At 41.5% G+C, this 21884-nt stretch overlaps 1 protein-coding gene across 1 annotated transcript in view; it reads left to right on the plus strand.

Annotated features, from left to right (window-relative positions):
• Arfgef3 (ARFGEF family member 3) overlaps positions 1-21884 on the plus strand; it is a 155527-nt gene that overhangs the window by 114619 nt on the left and 19024 nt on the right. The window contains exons 20-26 of the mRNA XM_032894946.1: positions 2912-3045; positions 3961-4106; positions 6463-6642; positions 11140-11284; positions 12891-13013; positions 19804-19907; positions 20438-20582. Of these exons, the coding sequence (XP_032750837.1) occupies positions 2912-3045; positions 3961-4106; positions 6463-6642; positions 11140-11284; positions 12891-13013; positions 19804-19907; positions 20438-20582 (977 nt within the window). The remainder of the gene's footprint in view (positions 1-2911; positions 3046-3960; positions 4107-6462; positions 6643-11139; positions 11285-12890; positions 13014-19803; positions 19908-20437; positions 20583-21884) is intronic.

Genomic DNA, 21884 nt, shown 5'->3' on the forward strand with positions numbered 1-21884 from the left:
AAAAATCCTGAGGTACTTCTTAGGTTTACCGAACTATGAGTATAATGAGTATGTTTGTGGTAAGGTAGTTGCATGTATGTGTTTGGTGTGTGCTGTATAAGTGCGCTGTGTGAATACCATGCAGGGTGTGTGCTTGTGTGCTGTGCGTATGCTAATGTGCATGTGAGAGTGCATGTTAGTATGTGTTTGAGTACTGGTGTCTGATGTATGTATGCATTGTATTTGTGTGTGTGTGTGTGTGTTGTGTGTGTGTGTGTGTGTACTGTGTATGCTATGTGTATGTGTGGGTTTTGTTTACATGTGTCTGTGTGTGTATGTGTATATACTGTGTATGCTATGTGTATGTGTGGGTTTTGTTTACATGTGTCTGTGTGTGTGTGTGTATGTGTATATACTGTGATGCTATGTGTATGTGTGGGTTTTGTCTACATGCATGCACTTGTGTACAGCTGTGTGTTGTGAATGTGCTGTGCGTGCTGTGTGCACCTGCTGTGTGTGTGCTGTGTTTTTCATCAGACATCTCCTGCCAACAACTGAGAAAGACCTGGGTTGCAAATGTAAATATCTTTGAAGTAGACACAAAAGGTTTTGCTACTTGTTCTAAGAAATTCTATTAATAACAGTCAAAGGGGGGATTTATTATAATTAAGCATCTATTGATACTGGCTACAAAAATAAATTTTAACACGGTATTTAAAAGTTAGAATGTGTCTAATATAACTCTGTTGTTTTAAAAGTTAGTTGAATTTCTTTTATACAAAGCATGGTGTGCTGATAATCTTTATTTTGGATGACCCCTTCACATCAGTGTGCGTGTGTGTGTGTATGTGTGTGTGTGAGGGGGGAGGGAGGGGGGAGAGAGAGAGAGAGAGAGAGAGAGAGAGAGAGAGAGAGAGAGAGAGAGAGAGAGAGAGAGAGAGTTGTGTTCTGTCTTTTTGTCTCACTTTCTGTATGGGAGTATTAAGTTTTCTCAAAAGGATGGGTAGGCTACGTTCCTGAGCCCCTCTGCTTCCTCTGCCTGAGGTCATCTGCTGACATTCAGTGCCCGTGCCCAGAATGCATCCTCACCTCTCAAAGGCTCCAATGAACAGGCCATAATAATGAGACAATAATATAATATAAATTAACATTAGCTGGTGGTTATGATATCAAGAACCTTCCCAGACACTTCACACAGACCAGACAGCACTCCAGGCACCCCGACAATGACTGTTATTAACTTTATTAGAGGAGGAAATATAAGTCAGTGGAGTTACCTAATTGGCTTTAAGCCATTCCACTTTAAAATGGTAGAGCCAGAAAATGCTTCAAAGTGTCTGTCTGTCTGTCTGTCTGTCTGTCTGTCTGTCTCTCTCTCTCTCTCTCTCTCTCTCTCTCTCTCTCTTCTCCTCTCTCTCTCTCTCTCTCTCTCTCTCTCTCTCTCTCTCTCCTCCCTCCCTCCCTCCCTCCCTCCTCCCTCCCTCCCTCGATCCTTATAGACAGAATCCAAGAGCAGAATAAAAGTCCAGGGGTTTTTCTTTCCTTTCCTTTCTTGCTTTGTCGTTGATGTTGTTTAGGTTTTGTTCTGTTTTGTTTGCTTTGAGATAGAATTTCACGTGTCTTAGGCTGCTCCCAAGTTTGCTATGTAGCTGAGGATCGCCCTGAACTTGCTCTTTAGCCTTCACCCCTAATTGCTAAGATTATAGACCTGTGGCACCAGAACCCTGGCTCCAGGCATGTGACGTAAATACTCTAAAGTGAGCAGCGTCCCTAGCCACTAAATGTGCAGAAATCATTTCTAATCCTTTTAAAATGTATTCTGATGTTTTACCCACATGCATGTCTTTATACCACATGTACACGAGGGCAGCAGAAGATTACCCAGAATCCCCTGGAACTGGAACTACAGACGGCTAGGAGCAACCGTGTGCTGGGAGTTGAACATGGGACTCTGAAAACATAAGCCAGTGCTCTTAGCTGCTGGGCCATCTAGCCAGCCCTGAAATGACAGAATTTTAATTATGCATGACCCTCCGATAGCAGATGACAGCGGATGGCATTTTGATAAAAATACTTCAAAATACTCATTGCATATGAAATTATTTCACGCACTAAAATGGTCAGAACTACTTAACATCTTCAAGCGCTCACAGCACTCCTAGTGTCAAGCATTGACTTGTGGTTTTGATTTATGCCTGCCTACTTACAGACAGAAACGGAAAGACACCTTCAGTTCTTTTCCGTGGTCTCACCAGTCATTTTCGATCTTTGTCCTTTCACATCCTTGTTTCATTTTCAAACTAGGCCTTGAACTTTTGTTGTTAAGCTTTAGGTGTGCATAGTTGTTCTCAACACTGGATTTATAGGATAGGTAATATCTTTTCACGCCTCGTATTTTAACTATTTCTGTCTTCAAACTTAGTGTGTCTCAGTTTAGCTCTTCAAAAAGGCTCAGGATTCAATTTCCGTTGGAGACCATGTCCCTTGAGCAGCCCGTGGCATCCCATACTCTTACATTACCGCAGGCTTGGCCAGTAGACCATAGATACCTCACTGTTCACTGTGGCTCTGTGACCCTAATGTCTGATCTTTACGGCCCACCCTCCTCCCCACAGCCCAGGAATATCTCGAAGCAATAATCTGTCATCTTTCACATTCCTGCCGCATGATTTAAGAGTGCTTACCACCAGTGGCTAGCCTTGGAAGCTGCAAAGATCTTTTTCTTTTATTTTTTTTTCAAGTATGCTTTGCACCAAAACCTCATGGTTAGTGCCGACTGATTCACGTTAATAATAGTTATGGAAATACCACCCGTTTCTCTGCAGTGCTGTCACAGCACTTTTCTTAGTTCCATCCACCGGATTGCCTTGTGTATTCTGCCGTATGCCCGTGACAAACTGTTCCTACATAGCATATGTCTGTTTATCCCCAGGCTCTTTGATGGTGCTACGGATAAGTTGAACTTAACAGCCTTGGGAGGGTTCCTCTACCAACTCAAAAAAGCATCCCAGTCCCAGCTTTTCCATTCTGTGACAGACACAGTTGATTACTCTCTGACAATGCCAGGTAATTTTTTTTCCCTGAAGAAACTGTTGATAAGTGAGGAGGAGATAGCCCCAACCTTTGATGCCAATACCATGTGTGATAGATGACAGTAAAGATCATAATTATCACAGTTTAAAACACTCATCCGTGTGTGCTGGGCCCATGCTAAGCATGGAGATGGGTCATCACATTCGTGTACTGATCATGGGAGTTTTAAAAGTAGATATATTTACCCACTGTTTTAATACATGAGATCATTGGGGATTAGAAGGAAATCCTTGGCCCATTCCAGTGCAGCTACTAAAGTCTGACTCCCCAGCCTTACAGTTTAAACCACTGCTTTGTGTCTTTTTCCTCTGTGAACATAGTATTGAGTCAGGGAGAGGTCTTGGTCCTGCTGAGTGAACCACCTTGCTGGTTTTGAATAGAAGGCTCTCTCCTGGCTTAGCCAGATCATGTCAGATACAGAGGTGAATGCTAGCAGCAAACCATTGAACTGAGAACGGGGTCCCGTTGGAGGAATTAGAGAAAGGATTGAAGGGGCTGAAGGGGCTTGCAACCCCATAAGAACAGCAATACCAACCAATCAGAGCTCCCAGGGACTAAACCACTACCCAAGATATGTAGCAGAGGATGGCTTTGTTGGGCACCAATTGGAGACGCCCTTGGTCCTGCCAAGGCTGGACACCACCACCCCTTCCCACCTCCTGCAGTGTAGGGGAATGTCAGGGTGGAAGGCGGGAAGGGGGGTTGGTTGGGGAGGGGGAACACCCTTATAGAAGAAGGGGAGGGGGGAGAAGGCTCTCTCCTTCTTCAATGAGCCGTCTCAAACTGTCTCACTATCCAAGAACACTGCCTTGATTTTCAGCTTCTCTTTGTGCTGGAGTCCATTGAACTATACCTAAGTTTGGGCTTTCTCACCTCACCTTCTCGCAGGCGAAGTCAAGTCTACCCAGGATCAAAAAAGCGCTCTGCACCTGTACCGCCTGGGGGACGCCATGCTGAGGATCGTGAGGAGCAAAGCGCGGCCCCTGCTCCACGTGATGCGCTGCTGGAGCCTCGTGGCCCCACACCTGGTGGAGGTGAGCTTGGAAGTGGGGTGTAAGCCCTAGCCCGGAGACCCGCTGCCTTCTAATTTCTTTGCAGGGCTGCCTCTTGTACGTTCTGCTCTTAACTTGAGTCCGGAGCTAAAAGAAAGAGTCCCAAATCAATTCCTTGCTTTGGGGCAACACCTTTCGTTCTTGGGTCTCTTCTCTGATAACTCAGTTACTTTAGAAGGGGAACTGCATATCCTGGCTTTCTCCATAAAAATAAATGAATCCTAACACCCTTCTGCTGTCTGAAGGAAAGCAGTTTATAGGATCGGTTTTGGGGTAGACCTCTCCGCTCATGACGACTGCCTCTGTTGGTACTGTGATAAAACACTCTATTTCAGTCAGCTTAATAGAAGGGAGGGTTTCTTTGGACTTGAGCTCCAGAAGAGCCCACAGAGGCAGAGGAAAGCAGAGCTGGAGCAGGAAGCTTGGAGGATAATGTCTTCAGGGATACACAAAGCAGGAGTAAGCCAGCTGGAGGTGGGGAGAGGCTATAAAACCTCGAAGACCCCCCCAGGATCCCTTCCTCCAGCAAAGCTGTACTGCCCCCCCCCCCCGCGCCGGGGATCAGTCACCCAAGTAAATACCTGAACCTACGGGGATCGTTTCTCATTCAAACCGCCCCCCTAGCTAAGTAACAGGAAACACCATTGTCACATTTACGAACGATAACTGTTCATAAGTGTGCTGTAGTGCTTCCCTCGTAAAGATTACAAGAGAACATTTCACAGAAGTTAATTTACTAGCCTGAGGATAGACCAGTAAGGAAGAAAGGTAGAAAATATCAATTTAGTCAAAGCCAAGGACTGTATCAGCTAGTTATTATGCTATAATTAGCTATGCTGAAGCCCAGGAGCTACAAACAGTAGCCATTTGTGTAGTTCATAATTTCAGTATCATAAATTTGAAGAAAATGCTCTGGTAACTCTGGTCTGGACCCCTGCGCTGCCTAGTTGTACCCACGTTAGATCCATTTGGGAAGAAAGAACCTCAGTTAAGAAAATGCCCCCATCAGGTTGGCCTCCGCACAAGCCTATGGAGCATTTTCTTAATTGACAACTGATGTGGGAGGGCCCAAATCATTGTGGGTGGTGCCACCTTAGGCTGGTGGTCCTGGGTATATAATAAAACAGCCTGAGGGCTGGAGGGATGACTCAGTGATTAAGAGAACTGATTTCTCTTCCAGAGGTCCTGAGTTCAATTCCCAGTAACCACATGGTGGCTCACACCATCTGTAATAGGCTGATGCCTTCTTCTAGTGTGTCTGAAGACAGCTACAGTGTACTTATATAAGTAAGATAAATTTTAAAAAGATTAATAAAGCAGGCCAAGCAACCCATAAGAAGCAAGGCAGTAAGCAGCAGTCTTCCATGGCCTCTGCATCAGTCCCTGCCTCCAGTACTTTCTTCCCTGCTCGAGTTTCTTCCCTGATAGATATTACCCGGAAATACAAAGTGGAGTAAACCCTTTTTTCTCCAAGTTGTCTTTGGTCATAGTGTCTTAACATAGAAATAGAAACCCTAAGTAAGACAGCTAGCTTGGCTGAGCCCATATGGTTTTCCTTGCATGCTATAGTCCACTGATACAAAGGCCAGCGCAAACTGGTTCTTGGTAGCTTTAACTGGGAAGGGTGGGCATCGTTCTCTCTCTACGTAGACTCCGATATAGGCTTGCCCACTCATTCACATGGTCTTCTTAGGATTCCCCCAAACAGTGAGAGCACGAGCTTCCTATCACAGCTCTTTATGTGTGGAATGATCTCGGCTGTGCCACCAGCCAAAGCAAGTTCCATGTCAAAGTTGAGAGCCAGTGTGGAAGACAGAACATTAGATCCAGACTGTGGGGAACGATCTGAGTACTCATCACAAGTGCTCCATCTTACTAGGGGACACATGATCTTTTTTTTTTTTTTTTTTTTTTTTTTTTTTTTTTTTTTTGGAGCTGGGGACCAACCCAGAGCCTTGCACTTGCTAGGCAAGCGCTCTACCACTGAGCTAAATCCCCAACCCCAGGCAACACATGATCTTAATATGTTAGGGGGATGACCAAGGATGGACCATGAGGAGTTCCCAGATGGGTTGTGATGGTCACATGCTCTGTACTGCTAAAGAAAATGTTCATGCTGCATGAAAAATAATAAAAACCTTGCTCTTCCAGAAACCTCAAGGTAGCATTGAAGTTGTATCTGACCAGTGGTATATCATCTGTACGCTAAAATGCCTTAGAAGTTTGGATGTGAACAGAATTGCTTTTTCTACCTTCACATAATGAGGTAGCCTCCGGAAGCCATATTCTCCTTGCCTGATATTCCCGTTGGCATTCGGCCCTCTCTTATCTTCTGTAGGCTGCCTGCCATAAAGAACGCCATGTGTCTCAGAAGGCTGTTTCCTTCATCCATGATATCCTGACCGAGGTTCTCACTGACTGGAGCGAGCCTCCCCACTTTCACTTTAACGAGGCACTCTTCCGGCCCTTTGAGCGTATCATGCAGCTTGAGCTCTGTGATGAAGATGTTCAAGACCAGGTCAGTGCCACATAGGCTTCTGCAGCCTCTCCCTGGAGCAGGTATTTGGTGAGAGCAGAGGCAGACGCAGTTTTCTGATTTGCATACTGTCTTCCTAGGTTGGTGACAGAGAGAGAGTGAACAATCTGGCTAGGATCACCTCGTGATTGGTAGAACTGAAACAGAGCTAGAGATTCTGGCTGGGTTCATCTGTGCCTTATCTAGACCACACTATCCACCATAGTCATTCTGTCTAATGGGAGACAGATGGAAAGAAGCAAACTCAGTGACCTCGCAGGTGACACAGTGGCGGGCAAGAGCTCAGCAGGCCCTTTCTCTGAAATCAACTCAGATGTTGATGGCGTGTTCATTTTATTTAAATGCAATACATACTGGCAAGAAAATGAACACCATTAAAAGACCCTCAAAGTGACAGTCAGAGAGGGTTGGGCACACACACATCCTCTACCCTGGGTGGTTTTGCTGTAATGAGGTATACTACACTATCAGGTGATGCCAGAGCTCATCACACCACATTTCCAAGGTTTTGGGCCAATGATATCATACATAGCTTGGCTTTACTTAAGCTAAGCTTAAATATAAAAACGGGTAGCGTCAGAAAGAAAATGAGAGGAAATGAGGATATATAGAAGCAATAATCTTCTCCCCCCACCCCGCCAATAAAGTTGATATTAACTAGAATTATAATGTGCCAACTTGTTGGTCTGAAGAAAATAACACATACATGAAGAGAAGTTTTAAAAACACAGATGTTAAAATGACTGTGTGTTTAATATGAAAGAACATGGTAAAAATAGAATGGAAAACAGAAAGAGCCTCATACATGGTAGCATCAAGTCGGAAACTCAGTATCATCACAGAAATGGAAGTTGAACCCACAGTGAGTACCGCTTCACTGCCTGGGTAGTAACTGCAGGTGAGCTGTAGAGGGAATTAACACCAGACAGACACTGGATGTGAAAGCGAATTCTGTACAGAGTTAAGGACACAGCCTGGCTGTTCCTGCAACAGCATGTCCCCAAGAGAAATGGAAAAGCGTCCATGAAAGTCTTCGTCACAAATGTTTCTAACAATAGCCACATCGTCAAATGGAAGCAAAAGCCAGCTGTGTTGTTCTGTGCCTCCTACTCCAGGACCTAGGAGGCCAAAGCAAGGGGCCACAAGAGTGAAGCCAGCATGGGCTACATAGGAAGTTGTTAAAGTATGGGCTATGCAGGCAGTTCTAAGCCAGTTTGAGCTACTTTCTTGGTGTGGGAAGGAAAGAAAGCTGAGACAAGAAGACAGGTAAGAACTAGAACTATGCAGATTTTAACTTTGAGTGAGTTGGCAGAATTGTATCAGTGTCAGGTCGAAAACGAAAGACAAGCGAAGAGTATTACTATTACTAGAAACGGGTGTACCTAGAAATAGTATTACTATTACTAGAAATTGCTATTACTAGAAAAACTAAAACTAGAATTTTATAATTATAAGTAGGTCTAGTTTATTAGGAAGACATGCCAATGAAAATGTCTCTGGAACTGTGGAGATGGTTCCAACATTACAGTGCTGGCTGTCTAAGCTTGAAGACCTGAGTTAGATCCCTGCACCTATGCAAAGAGCAGGCATGATGGTGTATAATGTAAACCCCACACTGGTGAACTTGGAGACAAAAGAACCCTTAGGGTGCAGTGGCCAGCCAGCGTGGTCAGATCAGCAAACTCCAGGTTCAGTGGTTTCCAAAACTTAGGTAGAGAGCAATAAAGGAATATACCCATTGTCATCTTCTGACCCTTACAAAGATCTAAACTCATGCAACCTTACAAATGCATGAAGACCAAAACAATGAAGAGTAAATATAGACAGTGTAAGGATCATGGTTGAAAAGAATGGAAAGTTATTGCTTAATGAGCACAGAATTTTAATGTAGAAAGATGAAAATCTCATGGGAATGGATAGTGGTGGGAAATGTATTAAACTGTATGAGCTGTATAACAAGGAGTAAAGTGATGTTTACACTATATACATTTTTCTGTGATTTAAAAGAATTGCAATGTGATATCATAACACTTCTCTCAAAGCAACTGATAGAACAACTAGACATCAACTCAAGGTACAGATAATAAGCAACATTGTGGATCAGTGTGAGTGACAGGATGCACATTTTTCCAAGAGCATGTGGAACATTTTTTATAGTAGTTTATATTCGAACCTATAAAACAAGTCTCTGTAAGTTTAACCAAACTTAAAAAAAACATGTAAGTATATTTTCTACCCATAGTGGAATTGAGTTCATAATAAATAAATCAACTTGGAAAATGTTCAGATATTTATAAATCAAACATCAGAATTCTAAGTAATCCTTAAGTCACTGAAGGAATGAGGAATGTTTAAAGATGCCTTGAGAGAAAACAGGACATAACTGGATTTGTAGTATGTAGCTAAATCAGTATTTGTAGGGATGTTACAGTTGGCAAATGTTCGTAGTAGAAGGGAAGAACTCTAATAAAGAAATGCTATTGACTTGTGATGATGATGCCATTACAATTCAGTGGAGGAAAAAGACTGTTTTCAGCCAGTTGTATTTGGACACTTGTGAGAAAAAAGATCTTAAACCTTCATCTCCAACTACACACACACACACACACACACACACACACACACACACACACACACACACTCACACTGAAAATTGGTCATGACTTAACATGAACAAGAACTATAAACATGGGCAAGGCAAAGGTTTCTTGGAAGCAATACCAGCAACACGACCCTTAAAAAGAAAAATTGATGAATCGGACCTTACCAAAATTAAACACTTATATTCCCTGAAAGATAAAATTAAGATAAACATGGGGCTGGAGAAATGGTGATTAAGAGCCCTGGCTGCAGAATATGGCAAATACATAGGCAGATGCCAGCAGCAAACCACTGAACTGAGAGCAGGACCCCGTTGAAGGAATCAGAGAAAGGACTAGAAAAGAGCTTGAAGGGGCTCGAGACCCCATATGAACAACAATGCCAACCAACCAGAGCTTCCAGGGACTAAGCCACTACCCAAAGACTATACATGGACTGACCCTGGGCCCAACCTCATAGGTAGCAATGAATATCCTAGTAAGAGCACCAGTGGAAGGGAAGCCTTGGTCCTGCTAAGACTGAACCCCAGTGAACTAGACTGTTGGGGGGGGGGCGGCAATGGGGGGAGGGTGGGGAGGAGAACACCCATAAGGAAGAGGAGGGGGGAGGGGGATGTTTGCCCGGAAACCGGGAAAGGGAATAACACTAGAAATGTATATAAGAAATACTCAAGTTAATAAAAAAAAAAAAAAAAAGGAAAAATTGATGAATCGGACCTTATCAAAATTAAACACTTATATTCCCTGAAAGATAAAATTAAAATATAATAATAAAAAGATAAACGTGGGGCTGGAGAAATGGTGATTAAGAGCCCTGGCTGCAGAATATGGCAAATAGAGAGGTGAATGCCAGCAGCAAACCACTGAACTGAGAACGGGACCCCCGTTGAAGGAATCAGAGAAAGGACTGGAAGAGCTTGAAGGGGCTCAAGACCCCATATTAACAACAATGCCAACCAACCAGAGCTTCCAGGGACTAAGCCACTACCCAAAGACTGTACATGGACTGACCATGGACTCTGACCTCATAGGTAGCAATGAATATCCTAGTAAGAGCACCAGTGGAAGGGGAAGCCCTGGGTCCTTGCAAGACTGAACCCCCAGTGAACGTGATTGTTGGGGGGAGGGCAGTAATAGGGGAGGATGGGGAGGGGAACACCCATATAGAAGGGGAGGGGGAGGGGTTAGGGGGATGTTGGCCTGGAAACCGGGAAAGGGAATAACAGTTGAAACGTAAATAAGAAATACTCAAGTTAATAAAGATAGAGGAAAAAATACATTAATAATAATAAAAAAAGAAAAAAGTATAAAAAATTAAAGACAACAAACAAAATAAAAAGGCAAAATTGCCAAAAATGAACAAAATGGAAAGAAAAAAAAAAGAAGACATCATATAATAAAAGATAATCTTAAAAGGAAAAGAAGAAGAGCCCTGGCTGCTCTTCCAGAGGACCCAGGTTTGATTCCTACCACTTACAGTTACACTTACATGATGGTTTACAACTGTCTATAACTCCAGTTCATTGTATACAACATCTCTGTTATCACCTCTGTGTATACCAGGCATGCATGTGATGCACATATATACATACATGCATACACGCATACTTACATGCATGCATGCAAAACACACACATAAAATATTTTTAAAAAGAAAGAAAAGAGAAGAGAAGCTCAAGGTTGTAAAATTATTTGCAGAGCATGAACTGGAAAGTTCCTGAATCTACAATGCAGAAGGCTCATCCTGTGAAAACTTCCTCAGCGATTTTTCTCTTTCCCTAAAATTATCTCAGAAGTAGGGGAGTGGGGAGAGCAGTACATGACTTTTTTCATGAGCTCCACTTGTGTTAATCAATCACCTCCTCCTTCACCTGTACAGGTGGTCACCTCCATTGGGGAGCTGGTTGAGGTGTGCTCTGCACAGATCCAGTCGGGATGGAGACCCCTGTTCAGTGCTCTGGAGACAGTGCACAGTGGGAACAAGTCAGAGGTGAAGGAGTACCTGGTTGGGGACTACTCTATGGGTAAGAACAGTCGGGTGATTCTTACTATAGCACCTTCATTTCTTATGCCAAGTCTCGGGTTATCAAAAGGACAGAAGGAAAAACATTCTGTCAGCTATGTTTGTCAACAGGAAACAACATATAGCTAGAATTTGGGGTTAACTTGTGGCTAGCTGACCCAGAGGCCTGAGCTCATTAGGCCCCACTCTTGCTGAGATGGTATTGGTCACTCTGTATTGGTCTGTAGAGTGTGTTTCTGAAACCACACAGGAAAATGTTATGAGTTGATCATCCAAAAATATGAAATGCTCCAAATTTTTTTAAAAAAAGACATTGTTATTTCATAGTACTCAGATTTCAGATGCTCAGTAAAGTCTAAGCGAATATTTCAAACTCTGAAGAGCTCCAAATTTGGAAACACATCTGGTCCCCAGCATTTTGGAAAATGTACACTAAGCCTGAATCTATTTTTAAGTGAGAAAACTGGAAAGTATAATACAGGGGAATCAGAATTAAGGGTATTGGATCTACCTAGAAATAAATTGGCATTCCCAGTGTCCAAGGATATTGTTTCAGTGATCCACCCTGACATTCAGAAACCCAGAGGAAACACTTGTGGACAGAGCATACAGCTCTGATAGGAATTATTACATGGCTTAGGTTTATCCCACGGCTTATGACTAAGATTCACTGTGGTAGTATAATGTGGGCACAGCCTGGTTTTAAGGTAAGAAAACAAAGTCTGGAAGAATGCTACAGCTTTCCTTACACTCTTGCTCCCCATGGAACATCATACAGAATGTCTGGAAGTGTCAGAACATGAAGCCAGTTAAAGACCCAATTGAAGACAGGTCACTTAGATACATTGTACCTGGCATGTTCCACATCCAGAATATTCAGTACAAACCAAATTGTTTGCACAGTCTAGAACAGTGAACCACCTTATAAGGTACTTGCCCAGGAATATTCTGAGAATCAAGTTCCTAAACACCAGTCTGGAGCCACTTGACTGACAACCTTGCAAGCAGGATTTCCTAAGACAAGCAGACTCATTCCTATGACTTCTGCACAGGAATTAATAAATACATGTATTTCATCTGAGACTTGTCTGAATGGTCCTTCCCTTGTCTATGGATGTTCCACTATTTTTGCAATCCTGTGTTTACTGTACTGTTGACCTACACGTTATTCTGGGCTTATGTTCCTATAGCCCTACCCTCATTATCCACCCAACTTTCATCCTAGCCTTCCTACCACTCCCATGTAGGTGAAGCAGTAAGACATACTATCTATTCAGCCAAAAGATCCAAAAACGTTTCTTTTTTAACGTATTTATTTCTTTTATGTATATGAGTGCTCTATTTATATGAGTACACCTACATGCCGGAAGCAGGCAGCAGATCTCATTACAGAGGGTTGTGACCCACAATGTGGTGGTGGCTGGGAATTGAACTCTCGACCTCTAGAAAAGCAGCCAGTGCTCTTAACCACTGAGCCATCACTCCAACCCCCAGAAATTTTTTCTAATGAATATTTTCTAAGACTCATTGGGAAGCACTGAGAGCATTAGCACTCTGAATGGTTAGAAAGTTCTCTTTATTAAGATTCTATTATCTTCCTCCCTCAGGAAAAGGCCAGGCTCCTGTATTCGATGTATTTGAAGCTTTTCTCAATACTGACAACATCCAGGTCTTTGCCAATGCAGCTACTAGTTACATCATGTGCCTTATGAAGTTTGTCAAGGGGCTGGGTAAGTGGAAACCTCCTTTAATAATTCAGGTCATTGTAGACCCTTTCTACAATTGTTCTGTAGGGATGTCCCTGGAGAACAGGGTACTTGGGGGCCAGTCCCAGTCTTCTTTCTTGTTGGTTCTTCTTGAGGCAGTGGAGGGGGAAGAGCATCAGGGGAGGGTAAGCATTTGTCTTATGAGATATTTAGGGTTGCTGTATAATAATAAAAATATTACTTATCTAAATCTAAGTTACTATGCTACTGTAGCTGTGCTCCTCTGAGACTAGGAACTGCAGTCTCTGGCACTTAGCACCTCATCCTAAAATAGCAGGAGATAAAGTAAAGGATTAATTTCTAGAGCCATTTCCCTCTTGTCCAGATACCTCTCACTTGTCAGGCTAGGGGGAAGTTTGGAGCAATAAACTATTGAACGAGGAGAAGGGAATAACACCTGCAAAAGGAAAAACTTTTATATAAGCCAATATGCAAAAAAACTCACATAAGTTCATATACAGACTCACTAATGCATATTTATACTTTTCTATTCAAACCACTTAGGTTCAGCTTGCATACATTCTCACAATTACATTCTTATACACACATATGCATACATTCTCACAATTACAAACTTACACACATACATATGCATATGGAGCAAAAGACCAAGCAATGGTGCAGAAAGAACTCACTCATTCTGGATGAAAAATGAATTCCAATCTTTATTGCATGGAGAAAGAAAAAGCTTCTACCCTTTTAATGCTAAATGAATTAAACCCAATTTTGTAAGAAGAAAGCTTTGTTTCTCTAATAGCCTTCCTCTACACAAAAGAGAAACAAGCCAAGAAAGAAATTAGGGAAACAACACCCTTCATAATAGTCCCAAATAATATAAAATACCTCGGTGTGACTTTAACCAAGCAAGTGAAAGATCTGTACAATAAGAACTTCAAGCCTCTGAAGAAAGAAATTGAAGAAGACCTCAGAAGATGGAAAGATCACCCATGCTCATGGATTGGCAGGATTAATAGAGTAAAAATGGCCATTTTACCAAAAGCGGTCTATAGATTCAATGCAATCCCCATCAAAATACCAATCCAATTCTTCAAAGAGTTAGATAGAACAATTTGCAAATTCATCAAAAAACCCAGGATAGCTAAAACTATCCTCAACAATAAAAGGACTTCTGGGGGAATCACAATCCCTGAACTCAAGCAGTATTACAGAGCAATAGTGATAAAAAACTGCATGGTATTGGTACAGAAACAGACAGATACACCAGTGGAATAGAATTGAAGACCCAGAAATGAACCCACACAACTATGGTCACTTGATTTTTGACAAAGGAGCCAAAACCATCCAATGGAAAAAAGATAGCAAATGGTGCTGGTTCAACTGGAGGTCAGCATGTAGAAGAATGCGGATCAATCCATGCTTATCACCCTGTACAAAGCTTAAGTCCAAGTGGATCAAGGACCTCCACATCAAACCAGATACACTCAAACTAATAGAAGAAAAAGTGGGGAAGAATCTCGAACACATGGGCACTGGAGAAAATTTCCTGAACAAAATACCAATGGCTTATGCTCTAAGATCAAAAATCGACAAATGGGATCTCATAAAACTGCAAAGCTTCTGTAAGGCAAAGGACACTGTGGTTAGGACAAAATGACAACGAACAGATTGGGAAAAGATCTTTACCAATCCTACAACTGATAGAGGGATTATATTCAAAATATACAAGAACTCCCGAAGTTAGACTGAAGGGAGACAAATAACCCTATTAAAAAAATGGGGTTCAGAGCTAAACAAAGAATTCACAGCTGAGGAATGCCGAATGGCTGAGAAACACCTAAAGAAATGTTCAACATCGTTAGTCATAAGGAAATGCAAATCAAAACAACCCTGAGATTTCACCTCACACCAGTGAGAATGGCTAAGATAAAAAATCTCAGGCAACAACAGATGCTGGCGAGAATGTGGAGAAAGAGGAACACTCCTCCATTGTTGGTGGGATTGCAGACTGGTATAAGCATTCTGGAAATCAGTCTGGAGGTTCCTCAGAAAATTGGACATTGAACTACCTGAGGATCCAGCTATACCTCTTTTGGGCATATACCCAAAAGATACCCCAACAATATATTCATAGGAGCCTTATTTATACAGAAAATGTGGTACATCTATGCAATGGAATACTACCCAGCTATCAAAAACAATGACTTTATGAAATTCATAAGCAAATGGATGGAACTGGAAAAATATAATCCTGAGTGAGGTAACCCAAATCACAGAAAAACACACATGGTATGCACTCATTGCTAAGTGGCTATTAGCCCAAATGCTCGAATTTCCCCTAGATGCACAGAACGCATGAAACTCAAGACGGATGATCAAAATGCGAATGCTTCACTCCTTCTTTAAAAGGGGAAGAAGAATACCCTTGGCAGGGAATAGAGAGGCAAAGATTAAAACAGACACAGAAGGAACACCCATTCAGAGCCTGCCCCACATGTGGCCCATACATATACAGCCACCCAATTAGATAAGATGGATGAAGCAAAGAAGTGCAGGCCGACAGGAATCGGATATAGTTCTCTCCTGAGAGACACAGCCAGAATACAGCAAATACATAGGCGAATGCCAGCAGCAGCAAACCACTGAACTGAGAACGGGACCCCAGTTGAAGGAATCAGAAAAGGACTGGAAGAGCTTGAAGGGGCTTGAGACCCCATATGAACAACAATGCCAACCAACCAGAGCTTCAGGGACTAAGCCACTACCCAAAGACTATACATGGACTGATCCTAGACTCCAACCTCATAGGTAGCAGTGAATAGCCTAGTAAGAGCACCAGTGGAAGGGGAAGCCCTTGGTCCTGCCAAGACTGAACCCCCAGTGAACGTGATTGTGAACAGTAATGAGGGGGAGGATGGGTCAGGGAACACCCATATAGAAGGGGAGGGGGAGGGGTTAGGGGGATGTTGGCCGGTAAACCGGGAAGTGGAATAACAATCGAAATGTAAATAAGAAATACTCAAGTTAATAAAGATGGGAGAAAAAAAAGACTAAGCCTGCCTTGTTGTTAAGAAAGAACCTGTTCTGTTCCATGGTAAGGAGAAGCCTGCCTGCTCCTTATGCTTTCTACGGCTTCTTCTTTTTCTTCTTTCCCTCTGCATTCTGTACATTGCTCTCTTAATTTCTTATGTAATCTATAGTCTCTAAGTTACTCCACTCTGCATTCTCCTTCTAATCTTGCTCTCTCCTCCTGCTCTGATGTCACAAGAATGTTCTTACTCTCAATGCCTTTTCTCCCAATGCTACCCCTTCACTTCTAAGATCTTCTTGAGTTCAGTTCTGTCTAAAAAGTATACTGTCTAAAAAGTTCTCCTCAGCTCATCTAACTCTTCTCTTTGCCCTCAGCCCCTATGAATCTTTCAGAACACATGATCACATGGTAAAAAGATCATCACAAATTCACACATAAAATCAAATCATAAATTGAAACAGAATGTTTGCATGCATATCCATTAGGCATTATTATGGCTAAACATCTATCACCTGTCATAGCTCCACAGGTTCAATGAAAGTTTAAAACCATAACTAAGTTATTAGCGAGCTTTTGTATAGATAAACCCAGTCAATATTTTATCTTCTGTCCTAAAGTAAATCATTAGTTCCATGTTTATGACCTTTGGTTAATGGTTTTACAACCTCTTGTAATGTGCTCTGAGTAATAGAAAGTCTGGTTCCTGTCTAGAAGCAATTAACTGGTGACACATGGGAGACTGGCAGAGTTCTCACTGCAGTTTTTACTATCAGAAAATAATCTAATAGCAGTCCCACTATAAAAGAGCTTAATAATCACTGATATAATTTGAGGAATTTTTAAAGGATCTTCATTAAGAATTAAGAAGTCATCTATATAGTGTCACTACAAGACCGTACATCTTCATAGATCTGCAGAGATCTGCTGAAAAGTGGTGAGCTAATACTTGGTGATTGTCATATATGTTTTAACAACAGGAAATGCGTATTAATATCAGGAATATTTCCTAAAATGATTTTTTTCTGGCCTTGCCCATTGGAGCTTCATTGTAAAAACTAATCTAAAGTGAAGTCATTTCAGGAAGATCACTTGCTAGTTATTAGTTTGTCCTACGATGAGCAAGTCTTAGTAACAGGGCAGCCTTAGTATTATTAAAGGAACAAAGCTTTCTTCTTAAAAACTTGGATTTCATTCATTTAGCAATAAAAGAATCTGACAACAGGATCCTAAAAACAAGCAAATATACTAAGATATGAACGCATGGTGTCAGAGACTTGCTGTATTTGGGCTTGATTTTTTTTTCACTTTATCTATAAAATACCTTATGTAATATATTCTCAACCTATATCTTATGCTAACTTCCTTTTCAATCTTAGAATATTTCAGTATTTGACCTTGTGTTGGAAGCCATTCCCTTCAATGTCCACTTAGCAGTTGGAAAGTAAAACTAAGAATGCCTCCTCTGGCCTTCTTAATTGTAATGTGAGTTTTGGGTTAGTCAGCATCCTCCTTCTTAAAGTCCTGGTGTATAGAAAGTATATTTAGCAGGTATATAGGTGATTCTATGCTTAAGTTAGGAATACTTAATACTGTAAAATCTTGTATGCAGCATGACCTACTGAAGCTCGGTTTTACAGAGCACAGATTCATCTGGGTGAGACTGAGGGAAGGAGCAGGGGCTTAACCACATGTTTAGAAGGCATTTACACATCTCAGAGGCTTAACCAGAGAGCTCCTGGATGTGGAGTCAGAGAACCTTGGAAATAAGAAAATAGAAGGTTGATGTTCTATTAGCATCCCAATAAATAATTGATACATTGATCACTCTTTTGTGAAAGAAAATTGGACACAAAGGAGTGTTTAGACTTGTGCCTCCCTTATTCTTGGTATAAGAGTGAGAGCAAAATGAAGGATGTGCTTGCTCTTGGTCTGAGCTATAAACAATCCTTACCCTGTTCTGTTACAACATACATTCGCCATCTTCACCCACAAGGATCCTTTCTCAGACCCAGTAGATTCTTAATGCTACTGACAGTACCAAACCTGTGTGGTCTCTATTTTTTCCTATACATACATACACACCAACAATTAATCTATAAAGTAGATTTTTATTAGACTGACAAAGACTAATCATAAAGCCCGGAGAGCTCGGCAATTAAGGATGCTGGTTGCTCTTTCAGATGACCTGGGTTTAATTCCTAGCACCTAAATGTCAGCTCACAGTCATCTCTAACTCCAGTCCCAGAGGATAAAATTTCCTCTTCTGGCTTCCTCAAGCACCAGGCATGGAAGAGGTGCACAGACATGCGTGCAGGCAAATACTCAAACAGATAAAAATAAAAAGTAAATAAAAAATAAACAGTAAACATTAAAAAAGAAACCAGTGATAGCAATAAATAACACTGATATCAGGCAGTCTGGTAACCCTATGAAGTGACCGCAGGTAGCTATCTACATACTAATACATTTTCCTTGGAGAGTTAGGCAGAGGTATCTTACAGCATGTTGGAAATCTGAGACTTTATCTTAGAGAAAAGTTTAGGGACTGAATGTAGAGATGCTAAATTATTAATGTGCACATCGAGGGTACTTTGAAAAAGAGAGATTCTATTTTTATCTGTGATTTGTGAAGTAGAGAGTCAAGGCGTAAGTCTTGGGGTTCAGTAGGAAAGACAGAACCCTCCATATAGCCATGCCTCCTGGGTACTACTTGGTTCCAGAAAGCCTATTTATATAGACTTGGTATACAGCATAAAAAAGTAACACACGCTACAATCAAGAAGGTAGGTAATGACACTATTGCTAATTTCCACCTGCCTTTCTCAGCATGAATTAACCCCGGCCTCTGTTTTTAGCTGTAAGGCATATGACTGTAAACCAGAAACTAGCATACCAACAGTTCAAATCTAACTCACTAACAGATTTTCTGTAAAATAGTTTTATTCGACTTTGTGGTACGGCAATAGAAGTGAAGTTATAACCCAGATAGGATGACCTGCGAAGTCTGAAGTACTTGCTCTCTGACCCTTAACAAAAAGTTTGCCATCCCTAATCTAAAATGTGAATTTGTCTAACTCTTTTATGTAGATGCATGCTTCAGTGCTTCTGAATTCTAACTAATGCCTAGTAATTATGTCTGTTTACTCATATGGAAGGGTGTTTGCTGCTACAATGGCAGACAATTAGCTATAATTACAGTGCTATGGGACGATTTTATTAGAGGCATAGAAATAGATTCATGACACTGAGAATAGAAATTATGATTCTCATTTATTTACCTTTAGAAAAGCTACAATAAATCTCTACAAGGATATGAAAATAAACTAATCTAAGTCTAATTAAATAGCTCCATGTCTACAACCCCCATATGTTTTTTATTCATTTACTATCATCTTTTAGTGTCTAGGACTGGCAGAAGAGGAAGTCCAAAGAGGGAGGCAAGGTACCTCATTTCAGCCTTGCAAGGCCTGCCTGTAGAACTGTTCTGTCACCAGGTCTTAGAAGTCACATCCTCTAGCAGAGAAGGGAATCTGTGCACTGGTTTCAAAAATACCCTCTCAGCCACCAGAAGTATGGGAGCAGAACGGACCAAATATTCCTCACAGGGAGAAAATTCAGAGAGGAATTTTTATCAGGACGATACGAGTTGCTGTAACTTTCTCCTTACTTCCTCGTGGGTATATTTGGGTAAGATGTTGAGTGAGTAGGTCTTCTGGTATAACTGGAAGCGGGGGTAATTTTGTCCCTGTTCCCACACTGCCCTAGGGGAGGTAGACTGTAAAGAGATTGGAGACTGCGTTCCTGGAGCTGGAGCCACATCTACAGACCTGTGCCTGCCTGCCTTGGATTACCTCAGACGTTGTTCTCAGGTACTGGGGAGGCCCCACTCACAGCTCCAAGCCCCAAACATGCCTCAGAAGGTATTCACAAAAGGCCAGCAAATATCTTTAGCTGAGCCCTAGGAGAGGTGCCCTTATCTCCTTTACCTTGACCTCAAATCTCCCCATCTCCTACGTGCTTTTTGCCTCCTGTTTCCTTGGAGGTGGGTCACAAGAAGGGGAAGCCAAAGTCTATGGGTCCCATTCTTCTCTGGGGTCCCCTATAGACAAAAATATTTGACATTGACAGTGACTTTAGTGAATTCATAAAAGTGTATAAAACTCAGATGATGAAAAATTGCTGCTGCTATGTTTCCAGTGAGCTTTATTGTGTCTGTTTCCTGATATAAATGCTCTTGTCAACTACTTTTTTAAATGCAAATCACAATAACCTTTATTTGTTTTTAGAAACCCTTCTAGTTTTGAGTCCTCTTTAATAATGATTTATAATCTTCCTATTTCCTAACACTGAGACTTCCCCGATATGTAAGTGTACTGTTTGGTGTGATTTTCTTACTTAGTTATTGGCCAAGATCTACAAAATGCCCTTAAAGCCAATATTCCTTAGTGGGAGGCTTGCCAGTTTGCCACGAAGACTTCAGGAGCAGTCGGCAAGCAGTGAAGACGGAATTGAATCAGTCTTGTCAGATTTTGATGACGACACTGGTAAGTTAGTTGATTTAACTAGGATTATTTTAATGTTCTTGATCTCAGATTCTTAGGACATAAATTAAGTTAGTTTACAGATCATAAGACGAGTCATCCACTTCTGTTAGGTTTTTTTTTTTTTAAAGTAATTTTATGCAAGGATAAGTTTAACCAGAGTTTCCAAGGACTCCCTAAAATCAACACTAACCCATTCTCCTTACATGGGTGCCTCTATATAAAGCCATCATAATTATACAGATTTCACCAAATAAGTTTTGATTTCTCTTGAATTTAGCAAAGTCAGACAAAATTGCACTGGTGTTTAAATGGGCTAGCACTAGCCTTCACTGGTTTCAAGGAAACACAAGTACTTCCCCTAAGACTATCTGACTAGAGACCCAGGGGAAATTAAACCATTGCTGAAGAGAGACTATATTTGCAATAAGTGAGGCTAATAGGCTTAGGGAAAGAATACTTTTAAGACATTTGTTTCAAAATAGGTTCCATGAAATCTCCTGTGTGAACCAGACTACAATCTACTAAGACCAAGTGATTTTCCTGGTGAACTGGTTCCTGTTCACCTGTGGCCTGTCGTCTCAGAAGACCTTGTCCTGTTCACGTCTACAAATATAAAGCAGACTCAGAAATAGGCCTATTTCCAAGCACAGACTGTTTCCGACACTCTTGGAGGATGCTTTTATTTTTTTGTCTTTCGGTTCAAGGGGTGGTTAGAAGTTTACAGTATTCAATAGATCATCTTAAATGGTGAAACTTCCCTAAATCAAATTATGAAAAAGGATGAGTTCGATTTAACATTGAAAACTTTAACCAATGTGATTATGAGCAGAAGCTAATGTTGTCATCTATAATAGTTTTTGGATTTTGACTTGTACTAAAGGGACAGAGAAAGAAGGAAAATAAACATGCTTAGTAGTGTAGTAGTTGTATGGTATACAACCGCAGCAGAAGCTAGTGATACAGAGACAGGGAAATCCCAGGGGCCCACTAGCCAACCAGTGTAGCCCAAATGGTGAGCTCCAGGTTCAGTCAAAGACACGTTCTCATTAGATGGAGGTTGATAGAGAAAGACAGATAATGTCTAGCTTCTACATGTGCGAACATGGCTACACGGCGCATCTCTACACATATGTATACCTAATCACTTCTCAGAATGATAAATTCTCAGACATCACCATGGATTTTCAAGGCCCATGTTTCTTCCCCCCACCCAATGGAAAATGCCAGCACTTACAAATCTAGATAAAATATATAAAAGCAGAAACATACAGAGAATATAGAGAGTCAGACACAATGGTATCT

This window comes from Rattus rattus, chromosome 2 (genome assembly GCF_011064425.1).
Source record: "Rattus rattus isolate New Zealand chromosome 2, Rrattus_CSIRO_v1, whole genome shotgun sequence".
Taxonomy (NCBI): domain Eukaryota; kingdom Metazoa; phylum Chordata; class Mammalia; order Rodentia; family Muridae; genus Rattus; species Rattus rattus.